This window comes from Choristoneura fumiferana, chromosome 24 (genome assembly GCF_025370935.1).
Source record: "Choristoneura fumiferana chromosome 24, NRCan_CFum_1, whole genome shotgun sequence".
Taxonomy (NCBI): Eukaryota; Metazoa; Arthropoda; class Insecta; order Lepidoptera; family Tortricidae; genus Choristoneura; species Choristoneura fumiferana.
Window position 1 is genome coordinate 5,278,719 of NC_133495.1, and position 20,823 is coordinate 5,299,541.

Here is a 20,823-nt window from a genome sequence, read left to right on the forward strand (position 1 = left end):
ACGCATTCATTGTTTACTTTCTCTCCTAAAAGCTACCCGCTAGCCGCTAAACGCGACAATCTATGTACCAAATGCCAAAGGCACGTCTCGACCGCGACGCCTATATAGCTAAGGCTAATTTTAAATGCTCATGAACTTACAAGTCATGTTAGGGTTGTTGAAGGGTCCGTTTCCGGAGGGCGTGGTGGTCTGATAGGCCTCCGTAGTGGCGTCTATGAAGGGCGGGATAGGTGACAATCCTGTCCCCGGGTCTCCCGGGATTATGAATGGACCTGGATAATACAAGTATACCTATGTTTTATCTGTGCCACGAATAGATGGGTACAGAAATCAATCTACATACAAGGTGCGCTCGAGCATCGCACATATAGACACTGCTCACGGACACGATATCTCGGACCGATTGGGACCAGTGCGACCGCGAGTGCCATCCGCTTGAGACACGCGTCTGTGAACTTTTTTGTGCAATAATCGAGCAACAAAAAAAAATATTATAACTGTTCAGTGGACGGTTGTTTAAATTCAACATTAAAAGGTGAATTATCGTTTTTTAAGCTAGCAGTGGTAACAATTACATTAAAATTAAAATATTTTAGTTATTTATTATGAATTTATTATTTTTATGACAATTTCAGTATAAATTCTCGTAACTTAGACATGTACAAATTATGATGTAATTTTATACTGAATGAATAAATAATCTTATTTAATCAAATCTAATCTAATCATTCTTCCCGTTTGATTCTCAACAATAAATCAAACAACAAGATACGAGTGCCACTATTTACCACGATAGTTTTTTGTGCATAAGCCATAGTTAACAACCCTAGAGCGACCGCCGAGCGTAGGAATGAAAAATGAAGTACATAGGTACATGTGATTGAGCTCTGTACCTATCTGTTTTGTGGTAGAACTGGTAGAGTCTACGGGCATGAGAAGTAGTGAGTATTCTACACATATATTTATAATTTTATTTCTATCGGGAAAAGTCGGAACACGACGGCACCCGAAGTGGCAATCAACTATTGTATTAAATAAGTGAGATTTTCATATCCATTGTTATGGAACGTTATTGTTTAGCGTCAAATGTCCAAACGGCTGTACTATGTTACTGAAGGTAATGAGGGCTATCGTTTTTGGTCTCACTAGATGGCGCACTGTTGCGTGAGGTTTTTAAGTATGGCTTTCAAAGTCTGTTATTACGGGCGTAAAAACAAATTTTAGATTAAAATCATATTTAATACACCTTAAAACCGTACCATAAAAATATCGAGTATGCCACAATGTTGCATAGTCCTCGTTTTGTTCGGAAAAAAGGGAGGACAAAGGTTTCCGAAAGACAAAACTGTCTCAAAACACAGACATTCATTGCCCCGGAACGCATATTTGCCATAATTAATTTCAGATATTGCAAAATATTCACAAAATTATTCTAATTATAAATAAACCCACGTAGCTCTCCCAAAAACTATGAGATTTGACATTTCGGAGACCTCACGCTACACTAGCGCCTCTAGTGGCGAATTCATACGCGATAGCCCTCATTGAGAGAGCACGATAAATATGAACTTTTCCGATAAAATACGTTGGGAATCCGTTGAGCACTACATCTGTATACTCCATTTATTTTAACATTTGAAACTTAACGGTAAAATTTGCACACGTTTTTAAATGAAACAACGAAACTATTTAAAATTGTGTTAACTTCTGTAATAAAAACATAGTAAATACCGCTAATAAATGTACCTGTACGTATTTTTAGTTCATTTGTGCTCGAAATACCGAGAGAAACATGTGTTACAATTTGACCGTTAATTCAAATCTATATACCACAGAGGACAGAAGAGCTGGCAGTTTCCTCGCACAACGTTTCAGCATAGCTATACAGCGAGGAAATGCTGCCAGCATCTTTTGGGTCCATGCCGCGGGGGGTTCCATTTCCCTTTTTTTCTAGGTTATAGTTGTGTTATTAGTTACTTTTAGTTTACTTTTAGTTATAATTTATCATGTATAATAAAGTTTGTATTCTTAAACAAATTATTTAATGTATCTTTGAGACTTTACATTTACTTAATTTGATTAAAATTTTTGTTCAAATCTTAAATCAAATGGAGTATAGGTGTACCTAGTCTTTTTCGAAGTCACTAGAGAATTTTACCACAAGTCGTCAGTTTGGGGGTAATTGCTATTACCACCTTATTATTACCACCATATTAGTATCACCTAAAACTAAGACTAAAACTAGCACTAAAACTGTGTTACTTGGTGACACGGCAGGATACCAAAAAGGGTCTCCACTCAGCATGTGTTGCCGCACATTATGTGCAGTAACGCTGGTTTTCTGTGGAGCCCAAATTGCATTTTGGAATTAAATTTTGGATGTTTTATTTACTAATGTTAATAATTTGTTGACAAAACTGATTTCTTGTCAATTTCATGACGGGACAACTTTTTGAGAAATACTCGTTTATGTTCTTACCGCCGTAAAAGTTCGTGTTGTTCCATTCGCAGACGTGGTGGTCGCATATCAGCGGTGACTGCCTTTCTTTCGTGTAATACGTATGACCATTGGGTAGCAACTAAAATAAAAAATATATTATATACTATATTAAATATAATGACCCGGATAACTCACGTCTTAAATCGACTTTAGCTCGACATGTTTCGGGCTAATCCGTAGCCCTTCGTCTTCGGAGCAGCAACGCGACAGCGGCTGCTGCAACACGCGCACGTTTAACACGTTCGCGCGTACGCCCAAAATTTTCGGTCAATGCGATATCGCACAACTTTTTCCATACAATGAGACGTCACGTCATTACAAGTTGAGCTTTGACTGTATACAGAAATAATTAGCGTTACGGCGCATGCGGAATTAATCGTCACCGTTTATAGACGTTCTACCGTACAACTGATATTGTAATTATACATATTCTTAACAACGTCATATCACGACAATATTATCGAATCGTCAAATGACGTTGTGTCACATAGTGACGTAACATAATACTACAATAACGTAGCAACGTCATATTACGGCAACATGATCGAAACGTCAATTGACGTAGTGTCACAATGCGATGTAACGTAATACTAAAAGAATAAAGCAACGTCATATTACGGCAACAAGATCGAACCATTAAATGACGTTGTGTCACAAAATCATGCTACATTATAAAATAAGAATATATCAACGTCACATTACGGCAGCCCTATCATACTGGCAAATGGCTTTTTCTTGTTTTAGATGGATAAAAAACTGCAAGCACGTAATAAATGCTTCTATGCATGTCTTCGAGGAAGTTCAATCATCTCGAGAAACATTACATGACCCTATATATTGATGACGGGTAGTTTGGATCAGATGCAGACTACAGCCCAGGAGGAGACGAAGGTTCCAGCGCAAGCAGCGTTAGTAACGTCTCCGTAGGTGCACCAATCACAGCAACGTCTTTCCAGCAAGTCGGCCACAAACCATATACCAAAGCAGCGAAGTCTCTGACTCGGCTAGAATAAGACTGGTGTGTGATAAGACTGTATATGCATCTTCCAGTTCGGACAATATTTTTGACAATCGTTTGGCACTGAAGCCTAACAAGTATCAAAATAAACAATAGCCCAAGAAGCCAAGGCCAAGACATGACGTACTCGGGAAGTGTGATGATGATACACTAACTATATCGGTATCATCTGAGATTTTAGTTAGAGTCTTATATAGGAATTGACTTTACCTCAGAGATTATCTCACTACCACAAGACCCGGCTGAACTGCAACCAGACATAAGTAGATTTGGAAAAAGCTCTTACACAATAACTTTGCTACCTGAACAGGAATCAAACTGAAAATACCCTAACAGCGTCATTTTTACTCCTTGAACAAGAACCAAGCTCGGAAATTATTGATGATAGTGAGGTTTCACATCCAACACCGCCATATCCTGGAAATAAAGAGGGTAACCTACTCTCTAATTTTTATCATCGGGAGATCATCCTAGACATCTTCTTTTACTAGATACTGCAGCATCATGCTCTCAGCAACCGGTAATGAATGGTAACGAACTGGTACTACGAGATGTATGTTGTAGTTGTAGCTTAGCCAATTTATCTTGTATTTCATTAATGAAATATAAAGAGAAATTGAGCTCGGTCCTTCCCCGGTGCTTGTGCCTGTAGAGATCCTTGATCTGTTTCCATCATTTCAGGGTACGGTGTTGATACTGGAGAACTGCCGTTACCGGTTGCTGCTGCAGTATCTAGTAAAAGAAGATGATCTCCCGATGATAAAAATAGAGAGCTGGTTACCTTCTTTATTTCCAGAATATGGTGGGTGGTGTTTGATGTGAAACTTCACTACCAATCAATAATTTCAGAACTTGGTTCCTATTCAGGGAGTAAAAATGAAGCTGTCAGGGTATTTTCAGAGTTTGATTCCTGTTTAGGTAGCAAAGTTATTCTGTAAGAATTTTTTCTAAATCTATGTCTGGTTGCAGTTCAGCCGGGTCTTGAGGTAGTGAGATAGACTCTAAAGTAAAGTCATTTCCTAAGACTCTATTATAATATTAGATGATACCGATATGTTAGGTCATCCTCATACTTACCGAGTACTTCATGCCTTGGTTTCTTGGGTTGTTGTTTATTTTGATATTTAGTTCGGCTTCAGCGCCAAAACTGTCAAAAATACTGTCTGAACTGGAGGATGGCGTATACAGTCTCATCTATAACATTCTAGCCTAGTCAGAGTCTTTGCTGCTTTGGTAGTTTGTGGCTGACTTGCTGGAAAGACGTTGCTCTTATTGGTGCACCTACAGAAATATTACCAATGCTGCTCGCGCTGGAACCTTCGTCTCCTCCTGGGTTGTAGTCTGCATCTAAGCTAAAATTACCCGTCATCACTATAAGGGTCAGGTGATGTTTCTCGAGATGATTGAACTTCCTCGAAGACTTGCACAGAAGCATTTTTACATGCTCGTAGTTTTTTATTAATCTAAAAGAAGAAAAAGCTCTCAAATCAATTGAGGATAATAATATCTAGCAGTATTATTCATAATACTATCACAGCAAGAACTACACACATATACTTTACGAAATTACTCGTTTAGATGTGAGAAATAAGTCGGTAATTGAGTTAGAACCATAGCACCTAAATTCCCTAAAAACTCACTAAACACAATAAAAAACCCATCCCAGTAAAAGTTTACATCACTAAGAATTTAACATATAACAAAAATATACTATTATTCATACAAAAATATTGAAATAATACTAAAGCTGCGTGGACAAATTCGTTGCTGAATCAACCTGCCGCGACCAGCGCGAAAGCGTCCTCCGTCACGTGAACAGGATGACTGAATGTATAGGCGCGGGAACAAAATACAGCGTCCACCGACGTTGTGCGTCTGTGAGTAGTCACATTTAAGAGCGTGTGCGTCGCTTCTTTTGGAGTCAAAAAATGTTATACTATGTGGCGCAAGATTTTTGGTAATTTAATATGATACGGCGCAAGGATGGAACTACTGCAATTTATTATGAACACCGAACGTCCGACCACGTAGTTCCTTTAACGTTTTTATAAAGTCTGACGTGATTAGACTATGTGTCACAACGCATAGTACCATATTTGTCGGATATTGACGGTGGTCACGCGAACGTGTTAAGACGTGAGTTATCCGGGTCATATGAGTGAGTCTCACGGTAGTTTCATGTTCAATATTATATACTATATTATATTTACCATAAAATAAATAATTTTAATGACTATCGACAAGACAGGTATGTTAGACTTTTGACAAAAGAATTTTGTTCTGGCAACAATCTAAAGTAAATTAGGGCATAACGTTTATGCAGAGAAAAGGACAGTCATGTGTAAAAATATGTATCTAATAGAACCCCTCAAAAATATGTTACCACGGTCTTAGTTACGTCGGAATAAGTCGACAGACTACTAAGAGATACTAAGTCTCTGTGGTACATATTTTTGAAACGTTATAAGTACATATTTATACAGTCGACTGCACCTATTTATCCATTCACAGCAGGTAAAAATATCGGACAATTACATAAACTATAGTCTTATTCGCACACTGATGCACTGTGGACGAACTAAATAAATAGATTTCGTGGAAATATTGGGATAAAAAGTAGCATAAGGTGTTAATCCAGAGCTTCAGCTGTTTTTGTACAAAATTTCACCCAAATCCGTCCAATCGTTTTAATGCTAAATAGTAACAAAAGCGAACATACACTAACAAACTTTTAATTACAAAAAAACAAACTTCATCATCTGTCATATTATTATAATACCTACTTAAGTAGGATTGGAATTCTACTACCAAATGCAACTCACCAGGAAGTAATCATAATGCCGAAACCGTATCCCCTGGATGTTGAAATCGAGGATGAAGGAGCCAGAGGTGATGATGCAGGACACGGCAGTCAGGGGCGGCAACTTGTACATCTCTGTGCCGCATTTGACTATAGCTTTGGGCAACGTCGACACGTCTCGTAGATGCTGCAGATTCTTCTTGAATGGAAACCTGTTGACAGTCATAGTTATAAGTAACATACCTAGCCACAGCTTAGACATCGGGGCTTTCAAGAAAAGGGCTTATACTTTCTTCAAAGACCGGAAACGAAAAATGACTCTTCTTGAGTAGTTGGTACTCATGGGCAGTTGTGATCATTTCCCATCAGATGACCCGCTTGCTCGTTGCCTCCCAATCATAACAAACAATAAATAAATAAATAAAATCTGTTAAAAAAAAATATCCTTCTCTTTTTTGCTCAATGTACTTTTTGTTGATTTTACTTGCACTGTCATCCAACTTAAGTATGAATACCAAATTTCAAGTTAACCCGACCATTGGAAGTGGGTCAAAATTAACTTGCAAGATTTGACCCATGAACAGGGCAAGGCAAGTTAAGTAAAAGCTTGTAATAGTAGATTGTTCAACAAGGGACTAAAACAAGCCAAAATGACACGAGATGTTTAGCAACCCGCTTTTACTTGCACATTTAGCCAACAGATTCAAACTCGAAAACTATTTAAAACTAATTGGACTAGGTATGCATAATAAAATGAATTCATCCCTAATATAATTGTTTTTATTATAAGACTATATCTAAACAATGAATTTTTACATAAAAATAAAAACGCATAAAATTAACTAAAACGGGCTTCCTCTTCCAAATATGTTCATTTTTGAAATTATTAATCGTATTTAAAGAAGTTAAATCTTTTTTTTTTATATTTTTGCGCAGTTGTCATTTTGAGGTTATTTTCACGCCATAAAAATTGTCTATAAACAATCAATGAAAATGGCGATAATTCACAAACACCGTGACTGGCTTTTTTTTAGGGGTTTCCAGAGTAAATAAAAAAAAAACTTGAATCCCTAAGGAGCTCTAGTCCCGATATGCAAAGACTAAAATAACATTTTAAGAGCATGAGAAGTGAAAAAATATATGTCGCAGGGAAAGTGGCAGAACAGAGATTTGAACAACTCCCTAAGGAATATAATCAAATTAGGTTCGCAGGATTTCAAAATGCCGAATCCATTTTATCATTTGCCTAGAAAAAATCAGGCATTTGATAAAATCCCTGAATCTGTTTAGTAAAATGATAAAATCGTCCAGAAAAACAACAAAAAAGTAACAATAAAATCCCCGAAACCCGTCAGTGAGTTGACGAAATGAACTCAAAGTCCGTCTTATTATTTCACTAGACACGTTCAGTAATATGATAGAATTCTCAACTCTAGTAGGTGAGTAATGATACCTAGGTAGGTAGGTCGCGTAGAGTCTTAAATCGTCTTTATCATATCATAGAACGGTCTAGTGAAATGATAAAACGAGTTGACTTTCCGAGTTCAATTTGTCAACACACTCAGGTGTTTTAATAGTCGAGGTACATGTTTCGAACCAATCCGCGGTTCATTTTCAATGCAAGCTGAAACGGAAAGTCAACCGTGAACTGTGCACCAATGCTCTTCTATTCTATTGCTACTCGGCGCGACCATTGCCGGCAAAAAAATACCCTCACCGTCATAGAGTTGCTTGTTGGTCCGTTTTTTACCAGATACATTTTTTCACGCACAAAGAGGGGTATTATAAGTTTGACCAATGTCTGTCTGTAGCATAATAAAAAAACGGACGGACCGATTTCAATGTGGTTTTTTACGCGAAAGCAAGTTTCCTTGTGGTGATTTTAGTTATGTTGCATTAAAATCGGTTCAGTCGTTTTGGAGATATTGAACTAAAATATTACAATGTCGGAGGTTTTTCAATTTTTCTAAGTTGGTTCATCATCATCATTCCAGACTAAATACGTTACACACTGCGGGCCACAGGACTTGTCTTAGAATGCGAGGGCTTGGGCCGTAGTTCCCACGCAACGCGGGCCCAGTGCAGATGCAATGCCTAAGTTGGTTATTTTAACTTTATTGAATAAAGATTCCCAAATTACATTTCATATTACGTATTCCCCATTCCCAAAAACCCTCCAAGTACTGGCGATGCTTGTGCATTTTTGTTATCTAAGTTTACAAAACGTGTCAATCGCCATACCAGAGTTTTATTGTCTACAATGTGATTGAAATCTTTCAGATTCTCATCTGAACGGTATTGACAAACATACAACATTATAAGCAAGTTTCTCAATCAAGAGTTCAGTCGTCAAGTTGAACTTGCAACCTGCAACTGTGAAAGGTAATCGAGACAATATTAGACTAAGTTTGTTTATTTGTTCTGTGATTTCGAAAAAAAACCGTGGTATCCTAGTGGTTAGACCCATGGTGGTCGTGGGTACAAACCTGGGCTCACACCTCTGAGTTTTGCGGAAAAGGGTAGTGTTCTAAGAAATTCTAATTATTTCTTTATTTATATTATCGGAAAATATTGGACAAGTATTTTTTCTTTGTCGCCTCTTACGAAATCCGAGGAAGAAATGGAGAGGTATAATTCTAACCCGACACCACACGGATATAGGTTAAGGTATACCGTAGGCGACAGGCTGCCAACATGTCACTATTGTACCTTTTTTTGTCAAATTTTAAACCTAAAATTGCTAAAAGTGGCTCCGAAGCGGTAACGTTTCGTGTGCTCTGCCTACTCCATTTGGGAATAATACAGGCGTGATGTTTGTGTGTGTGTGTGTGTGTGTTTTTCTTCTCTCAATTCCACTAATATTATAAATGAGAAAGTTTTTAAGTCTGTTTGATTGTTTGTTACCTTATCACGTCTGAACCGCCGGACCCATTAAGAGGAAATTTGGTATACTTACAGATTGAGTCCCGGTAAAGGACGTAGGTTAGTTTTTATTCCAGAAAATAGCATAGAGTCGCGGGCAACAGCTAGTTAAACATAAAACGGTGAAGATGATCGACCTAACTGGTGGTGTAAACCGCATCAAAATCTGTTACATGATTTTAGTTGAGGCAGCGGATGTACGGACATACAGAAGATTGAAAAGAACGTGTAATCTCGCTTTTTTTCGTTTCTGTACCCGGAATCGGATAAAAACCAAACCACTAACATACCTAGTTAAGTACTATAGCTAACGTCCATTTTTGGAACACCTTGTGTACAGATTTCCTTCAGGAGAGCATTTGTGGAGACTACTCTTCTCAGTGAAGTACCTAACCACGACGGTGTCAACGTACAGTCTCTAGTTACGGAACATGTTCAGTCATCGGCGTCAGTCAAAAAGCGGGGACATTCAGTTTTGCACACTGTTTCCAATTAAAAGGTACCAACACCAATTTTTTGCATTTACTTAACTATTTCTTTTGCACTAAGAAAGAGCCCATAAAGGGAAGGCGTTAGAATTTTGTGTTTGTTGATATCTAATATATATATTATTACACGCTTTTCTCAATGCCGTAGGTATTGCACTATTTGCAAGTGACATCACAAGAAACAAATTTTTCTCTGTCTAATTTTGAATTTCAAACCTCTAAGTTTAAATTTTTTGTATGTGAACGTACCTTTAAAGTTGTCTTTCCGTTCGATAGCCAACATTTTACATTATTAAGCTTTGATTTATAAAGTAAACTAGCCGTTACCTGCGACTCCGTCCGCGCAGAATTCGTATATCGCTTTCCCGCGGGAACTATGGCATTTTTCGGGATGAAACTATCTTATGTCCTTCTCCAGGACTTATACTATGTGTATAACGAATTTCATCTTAATCGGTTCAGTGGTTTAGACCTGGCGAAGTAACAAACAAACAAACAGACATATAAACATTCGCATTTAGGTATATATTAGACTTTTATTAAATATATTGACCTGGATAACTCACGTCTCAAATAGAGTTTAGCCCGACATGTTTTGGGCTAATCCGTAGCCCTTCCTCTTAGGAGCAACGTGACTCAGCGGCTGTCGCGCGAGCAGAGCGGCGGCGCGCAGTTCGTGTGTTGCAATATATTTAATATGAGTGAGTCTCACAGTAGTTTCATGTGCAAAATATATTAGACTTTATGTACCCTATAGAAAATAGCTTTGATGGGTTTCTGAAATACTTTTACGATTGTTCCAGACTCTATCTATGTCTGCTGGTTTTGCTTATGGGTACATCAGCACAAGACAAGAAAATAGGAATCACCACCACCCCCAAACCACCTAAGTTGGATAATCTGGTTACCATCATCAATCTGGAAAAGGTGAGCAAAGTTTAAGAAAAAAAGTCCGGATAAAAACACATGAACAATTTACAATACAATATGAGAAGGAGAATGTTTGTAATTTACCCACTAAAGTCCAGAAAAGCACATAGAATAGGATAGTCAAACAAGCATAATTACAACAGTAATGTTTTTCATAACCATACAGTGTCTCTGACCAAGTGGCTTTAAATTCAAGGTTTTTGGGCAAAAGAGCAGTCGTTCCCACCCGTCGAACTGTCGACCTATCGCAATTACCTCCATACTATGCAAGGTAATGGAGCGTGTATTGAATGCCAAGCTCCTGGTATATCTAGAAGGTAACGATCTCCTCAGTGACCGCCAATACGGGTTCTGCCGAAATCGGTCCACTGGGGACCTTTTGGTATATGCCACTCAACTTTGGGGCGAAGCTGTTGAGAAGCATGGCGAGGCTCTTGCTGTGTCTCTTGACATTTCAAAGGCATTCCATAGGATCTGGCACTGAGGCCTTCTTGGCAAGCTCCCTGCGTGTGGGATTCCTCCTGTCCTATGCTCTTGGATCTCCGATTTCCTGCAAATCTGATCTCATGGAGATCAATTCCGGGGCGCCTCAAGGATCGGTCCTCTGCAACTCTATTTTTGCTGCGCATCAACGATTTGCTCATACCCGGTGTCTTTGGGTATGCAGATGACAGCACAGTTGCAGAGAGGTACCTTTCTAACGGCCGGGCCAGCGAAGACGAGTTCGGGCACTCAGGGAGGCTATGGTACAGCGGATGAATTCGACCTTGGAGGCCATGTCCGACTGGGGCTCGGCCAACCTGGTCCAGTTCTATGCTGCCAAAACACAGACGTGGCTGCTTTCCGCTAAGCTAAGCGGAGACCGTTCACTTTGGCTCCTACTTTCCAGAGGATACATTCTTCCCACCTAAAGACCACCTCGAGCTTCTTGATCTTCAATCTAATCTCAACTTCGGTGCGACTATTGAGTCCAGAGCAAAAACGGCTGCTAAAAAACTTGGTGGCCTATATAAGATGAAGCGGTATTTTTCACCAGAGCAGCTTTTTAATCTTTACAAAGCGTAGGAAGATCGTGTATGGAATACTGCTGTCACCTGTGGGACGGTTCCGCCAAGTACTAGCTAGCCGCGTTGGAATCGGTGGAGTGCCGGGCCCGAAGACTCTTTCTTTGGTGACAGTCCGCTGATCAGGATCAAGTTGCAGAGCCTTGAACACCGTCGTAGAGTTGCTTGTCTGTCTGTTTTTTGCCGGATACATTTTGGAGAATGTGTTCAGGAATTACATGATCTAATTCCTCCATCTCCATTTTGCAAACTTACCTCCAGGCGGGGGGAGCGTCTTCACCCTTATGTAGTTAGCGTTCCATTGGCCCGCACAAAGCGGTTTGCTTTATCATTCATAATGCGAATTTCTAAGGAATGGAATTCGCTCCCTTCGTCTGTATTTCCAGATAAATACAATCTAAGGCTCTTAAACGTTTTAAAATTTCGTGATTTTCACTCGTAGTCAAAATACCACCAATGGGACTTATCACGCTAACACACACGAGTAATATTTACCTCGATGTTTCGGCAACAACGTCCTTCGCTCTCTATCTGGTGTGAGATGGGGAGCTCATCCTTACACTCAAAAAATCCTTTATAACGCAATAGTTCGCAGTCATTTTGATTACGCCTGTTTTGTTTTAGAACCTTGTAGTAAATTGTCGTTGGCAAAACTGGATCGAATTCAGTCTAGGTGCCTGCGCATAATATCTGGTGCTATGAAGTCATCCCCTATAAATGCATTACAGGTTGAATGTGTTGATCCTCCTTTATTTCTTCGTCGTCAGTATTTAGCGGACAGGTTTTTTCTAAACATATCTCAATATCTTTCTCATCCATTGATGGCTAAATGTAAAAAATTGGCAGAACTCTCTTCTTCCTCTAGATATTGGGTGAATAAAGCCCTCCCTCCCCTTGTTAAATCTTATAAAAAGTATGCCCCTATTCCTACTTTTAAGTTGTGTAAAAACCCAATTTTTTGTTTCGATTACGACAGTTTAATTTTTCAACCAAATGTTATCTTTGATTTAGGAATTCATAAAAAATCTCCGAGTGCCAACTCGGAATTTATTGAAATTATGAATAGTAAATTTAAGAACTGGCTAAGAATATTCACGGACTCCTCAAAAATATCAAATGTTGATTTTGTAGGGTCAGCTGTTTGGATTCCCAAATTTAAAATTATTCTAAATTTTAAAAGCCCTCCTCATTGTTCAATTTTTTCTGGTGAAGCGGTGGCTTTATATGAAGCTGTATCTTACATTAAATCTCATAACCTTAATAAAACTATAATCCTATCTGATTCGTTAAGTTGTTTACAAGATTTGGTGGCTTTTCCTTTTCACTCTAGAGATAACTTTTATTTGACGCTAAAAATCAAAGATGCTCTTCGTGATTGTCATCTAGCCAATCTTGAAGTTGTTATTGCGTGGATTCCGAGTCACTGTGGTATTGTGGATAATGAGATAGCTGATTTGTGTGCTAGACAAGCAATTCATCTAGGTTCGTCTGACTACAATGAATGCTTTAGCCGTGACATTAAGGCCCTTGTGAAACCTCAAATGTTTGAAGTTTGGAATGATTTGTGGCAATCATCTCGGCTAATTAAGGGAAGACATTTTGGAAACCTTCAATCATCTATTCCTACGAGACCATGGTTTTTTATTAATAGAGAATTGTCTAAGTTAAATACCTCCATCATTATTAGGTTAAGACTGGGTCATTTTTGTTCTCCTGTATTTTTAGCGAAGCTTCGAATAAGAGACAATGCCATCTGTGAATGTGGTTTGGCTGATGGAACTCTGGAACATAATGTTCTGAAATGTACAAAAATATCTGTTCCTTTATATAGTATCCTCCCTCGTGATGTTATTCGTCCTATTAATATTAATTTTCTCCTAACTTTAGTGTTCTCTCCATTTTGTGAAATTTTAGACAAATTTTTGACTAAAAATAAAATTATAAATGTAGTCTTTTCATTTGTTTTTTTTTATGTTCATTCTTGTTTCAATGTTTTATTACCTGTAGTGAACTGTCATATCTTAGCTTACTGTCTCTCATCATCTAATTATTTCATGTATTTATTGTTTAGTTTAACCTAGTGTATCGTATCCTCATTTCAGATAGTAACTGGTAGTTATCCCACCGAAAACTGGCTGATTATCAAACAAGTCGTCCACCTACCCACCGTGTCTCTGTCAACCTCGACACTGGCAGAATCATCAAAAAATTGATGGAGCCACTTTTCCTAAATTTGAATTGAATATTTACCTCGATGTTTCGGCAACATTGCAATGCCCGTGGTCACGAGTAAACTGAAGTGTGGGGTGTCAAGTCTGCCTAGCAGCGCGAGTCCTTCGAACTACCCGCACTTGATCACTAATAGTACCGGCACTCGTATCACGAACTACCCGCACTTGGTCATTTTTATTTGTCACCCCATCACACCGACATACAACACTAACAACGTCCGATCGTCCCTCCGAACTTCATCCCGACGCCGACACTTATATATAACAGGAATCCACGAAGATGAAAGCTTATACCTATCCATCGTTCCGGTTGAATTTTTTATGCTTTTTAGGGTTCCGGAGCCAAAATGGTCAAAACGGAACCCTTATAGTTTCGTCATGTCTGTCTGTCCGTCCGTCCGCGGCTTTGCTCAGGGACTATCAATGATAGAAAGCTGTAATTTTGCACGGATTTATATGTAAACTATGCCGACAAAATGGTATAATAAAAATTAAAAAAAAAATGACCTCCCATAGACGTAAAGTGGAGGTGTTTTTTTTTCTCATCCAACTCTATAGTGTGGGGTATCGTTGGATAGGTCTTTTAAAACCATTAGGAGTTTGCTAATACGATTTTTCGATCTAGTGATTTGTTTGCGAAATATTCAACTTTAAAGTGCAAATTTTCATTAAAATCGAGCGTCCCTCCCCATCTAAAATCTTAACCGGTGGGTGGAAAAATTTGCAAAAATTCATGATGATAGTAAGTATATCAAACTTTCAAGGAAAACTATAACGGCTAAGTTTGCTTGAGAATTATTAGTAGTTTAAGAGTAAATAGCAGCCTAAGGTATAAAATATACCTAAACTTGGAAGATTCCGTATAAAATACGAAATCCTTAGAAAAATATTACTTAATGTTTTCGTAATGGCTACGGAACCCTATTTCGGGCGTGTTCGACACGCTCTTGGCCGGTTTTTTATTTCTACTGCTTCACGTACCATTCTTGAGTAGAAATGACGTTCCATGGACAGAATTTTGGGATTGTGAAGCTCAATCCAGTGGTTTGGTCCTGACTCCAACAAATGCTCGGCTATGACTGACTTATTTAACTGGCGATTTTTAGCTGCAATATGTTCCTTGACCCTCTTAGCTATTGTTCTTTTCGTCTGTCCGATATAGGAACTACCACAACTACAATCAACCTTGTAAAAATCCGGTGTTTGGAAGAGAACGACATCCTTGGGTGTCCTAATATGCCTAGCGACTTTGGACAAAGGCGTGTACACTAACTACCTTGATGGAATACTTGCCTAAAACAGACTAGACACCCACACTTCAGTCTACTCGTGACCACGGCCACTGCAATGTTGCCGAAACGTCGAGGTAAATATTACTCGTGTGTGATAGCGTGATAAATCCCGTTGGTGGTATTTTGACTATAGGGCTCTTTAAGGCTAGAGTAAATAGGCTGTTACTGAACCAGTAAGATACACCTTTGGCCTCATCTGCACTTAACATCAGGTGAGATAGGGGTCGATCACGGTCGGATATGTAAAAAAAGGTTCGATTCTATTCGCATAACTAAGCTACTTTTATTTTGTAACATTTTTAAATAACTTGAATTTAAGTAATTTATTGATCCTCAATGATTCATCGTTAAACAGTGTATCGGACATGGCGATGTTATCGCTGTCTCGTGGTACGGGGGTGTTTAAATATTTTTTGACATTTCTAAGATAAACATTTATAATGTGCTGTCCATTTTGTATTGCATCGTATACTTTGAAAATTAATCTGTATAAAAAATTAAATTAATAGTGACCATATTTTTAAAAAGTTGCAGAACAAAAGTAGCTCAGTTATGTGAGTAGAATCGACCCTTGGATTCAAAGCCCCATGGTCGGAGACTCCCTGTTTGCAGTAGTTCCTTCGCCAGTATCTTTAATGGAACAATTATTTTGTGAAGGAAGCACAAAGCAAAAGATTGCAATAATTTCATAAACGCTACTAAAGTGAATAATAAGTATTAGGTAATATTTCATTCTTGTCTTTTGTTAACAGACTAAGAATTATATGCGGTTCTGCGACACCGACAAACCCATTTATGACGACGACAAATTCTGTAATCGAATAGTCGCTATCACTGCTCACGACAATGACGAAAAATTGGGTACAGGGAGGATCATTGTCCCCGGCATCTTCATCGATGCCAGACGCATACTTACTTCCTATACCCCGTTCAGGATCCTCAGACATAAATTCAACAGGCATAAAATCTACATCACTTACATCAAGGCGAAGGCATACCTTGCTAAATCTATGCTCGTAGGCTACGTTTACGAAAGAATAAAGCTTGCATGTGCTCGTCAAATAGTAGCAATGGAACACAGCTTCATAGTAGACGTTCAATGGCATGGAAAAGATAAAACCCACACGCCGATGCATGACCTTATGATCATGAAGACCGAAAAACCAATGGAATTTATAGCGAAAGAATCCTGGCACGTCGTTAGTAGAGAAGGGGTTGATTATGATGTAATGTTAGCGGGTCCCATGTTGACACAAATAGCAGACGAACGCGACGAATTTCCCGAAACTTTTAAAATCATCTCCTTGGGTTTTATGGATGACGACCACGTTTTCAATAAAAATCATCTCCATACGTCTAAAGACTATGAATATGACGACAAAGTTCTAGAGGATTGCGAGGAATGGTTCCCTAGGGACTGGGGTTACTTCTTCTGTGTAAAAAATGATGATGATTTTGTAAGTATTGGGTCTGGGGCTTTGCTGGTCAGTTCTAAAAAGGACTCGGTTCACGACACTGGGAAGGTCTTCGGGATAGGCAGTTTCATGCTAAAGAAGAATAAGGCCAGTATTCTGGTGTTCACTGATATAAGGCCCTACCTTGAAGCAATGAACATGACATGCAACGGATGGGATGGAAATTAAAAAAAATAACAAGGGATTACTTTAAAAAAAAACGTGACACACTTAAAGGGGTTTAGCAACCTGTGGAACAAATATTATAAGTAAGGAGAAGGAAGCGGGGGGTCTAAATCTAAATTTTTGATAGACAAAATTTATGATTAGCCTGCAATTTTCAATTATAATAGTAATCGAGACAATTTTTAACCGACTTCAAAAAAAAAGAGGAGGTTATCTATTCGGTTGTATTTTTTTTATGTTTGTTACCTCAGAACTCCGTCGTTTATGAACTGATTTGAAATTACTTTTTTGCGTTCGTCTAGGAATGCCTTCAATTAGGTCCCATAAGCACCAAATTAGGATCTGATCATCAGATCTTAAGGAAATCGAGGGAAATCTTCAAATATTGTAGGGACACCTTTGGTAATTTGGATATATTTAGCAGTAACTCGTGTATTTGCTATTTCGATTTGCTATTTTCATTTGCTCTCGAAATAATAATAGTTTCGTGAAGTGGAACTGATGATGAAGACCACATTTGACCAATAGAGCTACTACTCAATAACAAGTACTTCACGGGTTGAATTTCAATTACTTCAACACAGTTTATGCTCGTCGTAATGCATATGGTAAAATGGAACGGGTGGTACAGCATCAGAAAAAGCAATCTTTCGTAAAAGATGTCGAGCAGTTGACATTAAACTATTGTATCTTGGATTATTTACACTAAAAAGCGTGAAAAAAAATTATAGCAAAAAATTTAACCGACTACAAAAAACCATGAAAATAATTTTCTACCAGTCTGAAGTCAATGCCTCAGCACGAGCCAGCATGAGTGGGCCTATAGTCGTCTACGTCACCTACATACCTTCTTATTTATTAGACTTCAATCACTCCTGCTGTCTCGTGCTGAGGCACCGACTTCAGACTGGTAGAAAATTATTTTCATGGTTTTTTGTAGTCGGTTCAATTTTTTGTTTTAAAATTTTGTTCCTGTAAGTTTGTACGTGACACTGACAGTAGCACATGAATTCCTAGTGGTCTTTACCAACAAGGTTATGGAGAAATTAAATGATTAAATTGCAAAAACTGTTCCTGCAACTGAGGTGCATAACGTTGTCTTTCTTCACATGACAAAGTGTGAGAAACAAAAATATATCTCGAAAATAATAGAATAATAGGTTTCATAAAACCTAAATTCACTATTTTAGAACGCCTTAAATGTCCTCCATCGACACGTTGCATATTATCCAATCTACTATTTACCTAATATCCTGTAGTAACATAGCCCTTTCGAACCCAGCCAAGTATGAAAAGAGTTACGACAATGGACTTAAAGTGCAATCCATGTCAAGTTCATAATTCAAATGTAAGTTCTGACAGTGGACCTTTATGTACTTTCAATGTCAAAATCAACTTCAAATGTAATTAACCCGCACAATTGTATCGGCTCGGTTCGAAACGGGTAGATTATAATTATAAATTTGTTTGCAAATCCAACGTTCCAACCGTAATTCCAACGTTGAAAGCTTGATATCTTTAAACTTACCTAAAAATACAAATTCCTAAATGACACTCGAGTCCATGAAGGTAATTGTCCATCTGAAAAGCCACAGCGGGATCTTCTTCCAAATAATACTTTTTGTCGTCCAAAAAGTGGACAAAACCTGCAAGACAACAATATTTTATTATTTAGTAGGTTTAGTAGTATAATTAACATGCAAACAGTTTATATATATTTTAATATGTCGTTATTGTTTAACACACTGAGTTTAAGAAGCAATTATATTTCCTCTCACTCTAACGTATTAACGTGTCCCTTAGGTTGGCCTTTATCTACCACTGGGACCTCACATAATAATGCCTGACGAATGGATAAATTCTTTTTATACACCCATATAGTAAATTCTCCAAAACCATAGATTACGACATTGGATTGTATTATTCTGTGCAAATAAAGAAGTTTGAACTTTGAAGTTTGGATTCCATTATGAACACGGCAGTATCGTAATTTTCATTACGAGACCCAAATCGATATCGTAATGAACATTACCGCACCGGAGCGGTGGCAAGGCATCATCTTCAGGCCCAGGAGTTCGTGGGGTAGACACAGTTCTGGTTGCAATGCAGGTGAGAAGGAATATTTATTATAACAAGGTTCTATTTAGACTTACATCATTTTGTTACTAACCCATAAAATGAAAAGCACGCCCTTTGCAGAAAGGTGCTGGTCCACGTCCCATATTGTATATGTCGCTATATAGTTCCGATATGAATATATATACGTTCTTCCCGCAATAATACTCTGCAAAATTTTTTTTGAATAAAATCTAAGCGTATCTAATTAGTACCAACTACCACTACCAACTTTTTTGCTGACGGTACTTTTTGTTGACTGCTTGGGTTCTCATACAATCAACATGCAAATTAGTGGCGTGGCGTTATAACAACTCGATTTTCACCGGCTTGCCTAAATTTTTTCACTTGACAAACGTAGTACGCTTCCTCCAAGGAGTTGCATCCGAAGACACACCTGACCCCCTAAAAGGGTTAGTATCTTTTCGTTTAAAAAGCAGCTGGTATAAGGAGTAAGTTAGCAATTGATCTATGTAGCAAGTGGTCTAAGAGCAATAGTGACTGGTCTAAGTAGCAAGTGGTCTAAAATTCTTTGACTCAAAGTGGACGGAGCTCAGACCAGTTGCTTTTTCGACCGCTTCTTTGTATTTAGACCGGCTGGTTTTTAGACGAAATGATACTAAAACACGTTTTGCTTACTCTTCAGGTTGCCCTTCAGGTTGTTCTCGCCACGCCTGTGATACATATTATGTAGGTAGCATAGTTTATTTGGATGGTCGTGGCCTGGGCGGCCGAGCTCGGGTTTGAACCCGAGGACACGTATTTTCCCAGTTAGAAATAAGACCAAATTAAACCAATTATTCGCCCGAAAGCCCCGACACGCCCAATGTCGTCGAAATCATTAGAACCGTATCGTATCCGGGAGCCCCGAAATAAACAAATTAATATACATATAAGAACTGCCCTTATAAAAGGTAGGTATGTACTCGTAATGGGTATTGGGTAGGTAGGGAAGCAAGGATAAAAATCCCTAAATAACTTCGTTTTTGTTTTTAATGTCTTTTTTATAAGTATAATTTGAATTTTACAGCGCATTGGTTTTACTCGTACTGTAATGCTGTAATTTTTAATCGGCAAATAAAATAAATAAAATTAGATATGGCGCGTAAATATTTAACTGTGTGAATGCTTGTGTTTAAATGTATGTGAATATCCGCGCGTGCGTGCGTACGTCCGCGTGCGTGTGTTTCAGTGCATGCCTACATCCACATGCGTGTGTTTCTGTGCGTGCGTAGGTACATCCACGTGCGTATGTTTCTGTGCGTGCATACGTACACGTGCGTGTTTTTCCGTGCGTGCTTACGTCCGCGAGCGCGTACGCGTGCTATGCGAGTGTGCGTGCTCATACATGTTTGTGTGTGTGTGTGAATAATGTAGTTTCAATTAAAATATACCTTGGCTTAGATAGAATTCGGAAGGTACCGCCCCTCCCGACTGACTGTTGTATGTGGCCACTCGCTCAGTCTTTATGCTGTTATGGTTGTCATACATTGTTAGCATGTTGTCTATCGTGTCGTCCAGAGCTATAAGAAGTACCTAAAAAAATATTACAAGAATACAGTGTTCTAAAATTTATCCGAAATATTTTTTTTATTCTATCTGTTTGTGACGTGTCTCCATTGTAAAATCAATGTATACAACGCACTGCTAGACCCCGAGATACAGGCTCAGCCTAGTTCGGGGTCTGACGGACATTCCAATGTAAATAGATAAGCCATGTGTTTACAAATAAATTTATTATTATTATGTTCATTTTTTTCATCCTTAGGTTTAGGTTTTTATAATAGTTATAAAAAGTAAAATACAGAAAAGTACATACAAAA

At 38.3% G+C, this 20,823-nt stretch overlaps 1 protein-coding gene across 1 annotated transcript in view; it reads right to left on the reverse strand.

Moving 5' to 3' along the window:
- Positions 1-20,823, reverse strand: part of LOC141441529 (uncharacterized) — a 30,774-nt gene that overhangs the window by 2,368 nt on the left and 7,583 nt on the right. The window contains exons 4-9 of the mRNA XM_074106293.1: positions 20,395-20,536; positions 19,056-19,169; positions 18,414-18,531; positions 6,341-6,530; positions 2,480-2,579; positions 141-272 (exon numbers count right to left, since the gene is read on the reverse strand). Of these exons, the coding sequence (XP_073962394.1) occupies positions 141-272; positions 2,480-2,579; positions 6,341-6,530; positions 18,414-18,531; positions 19,056-19,169; positions 20,395-20,536 (796 nt within the window). The remainder of the gene's footprint in view (positions 1-140; positions 273-2,479; positions 2,580-6,340; positions 6,531-18,413; positions 18,532-19,055; positions 19,170-20,394; positions 20,537-20,823) is intronic.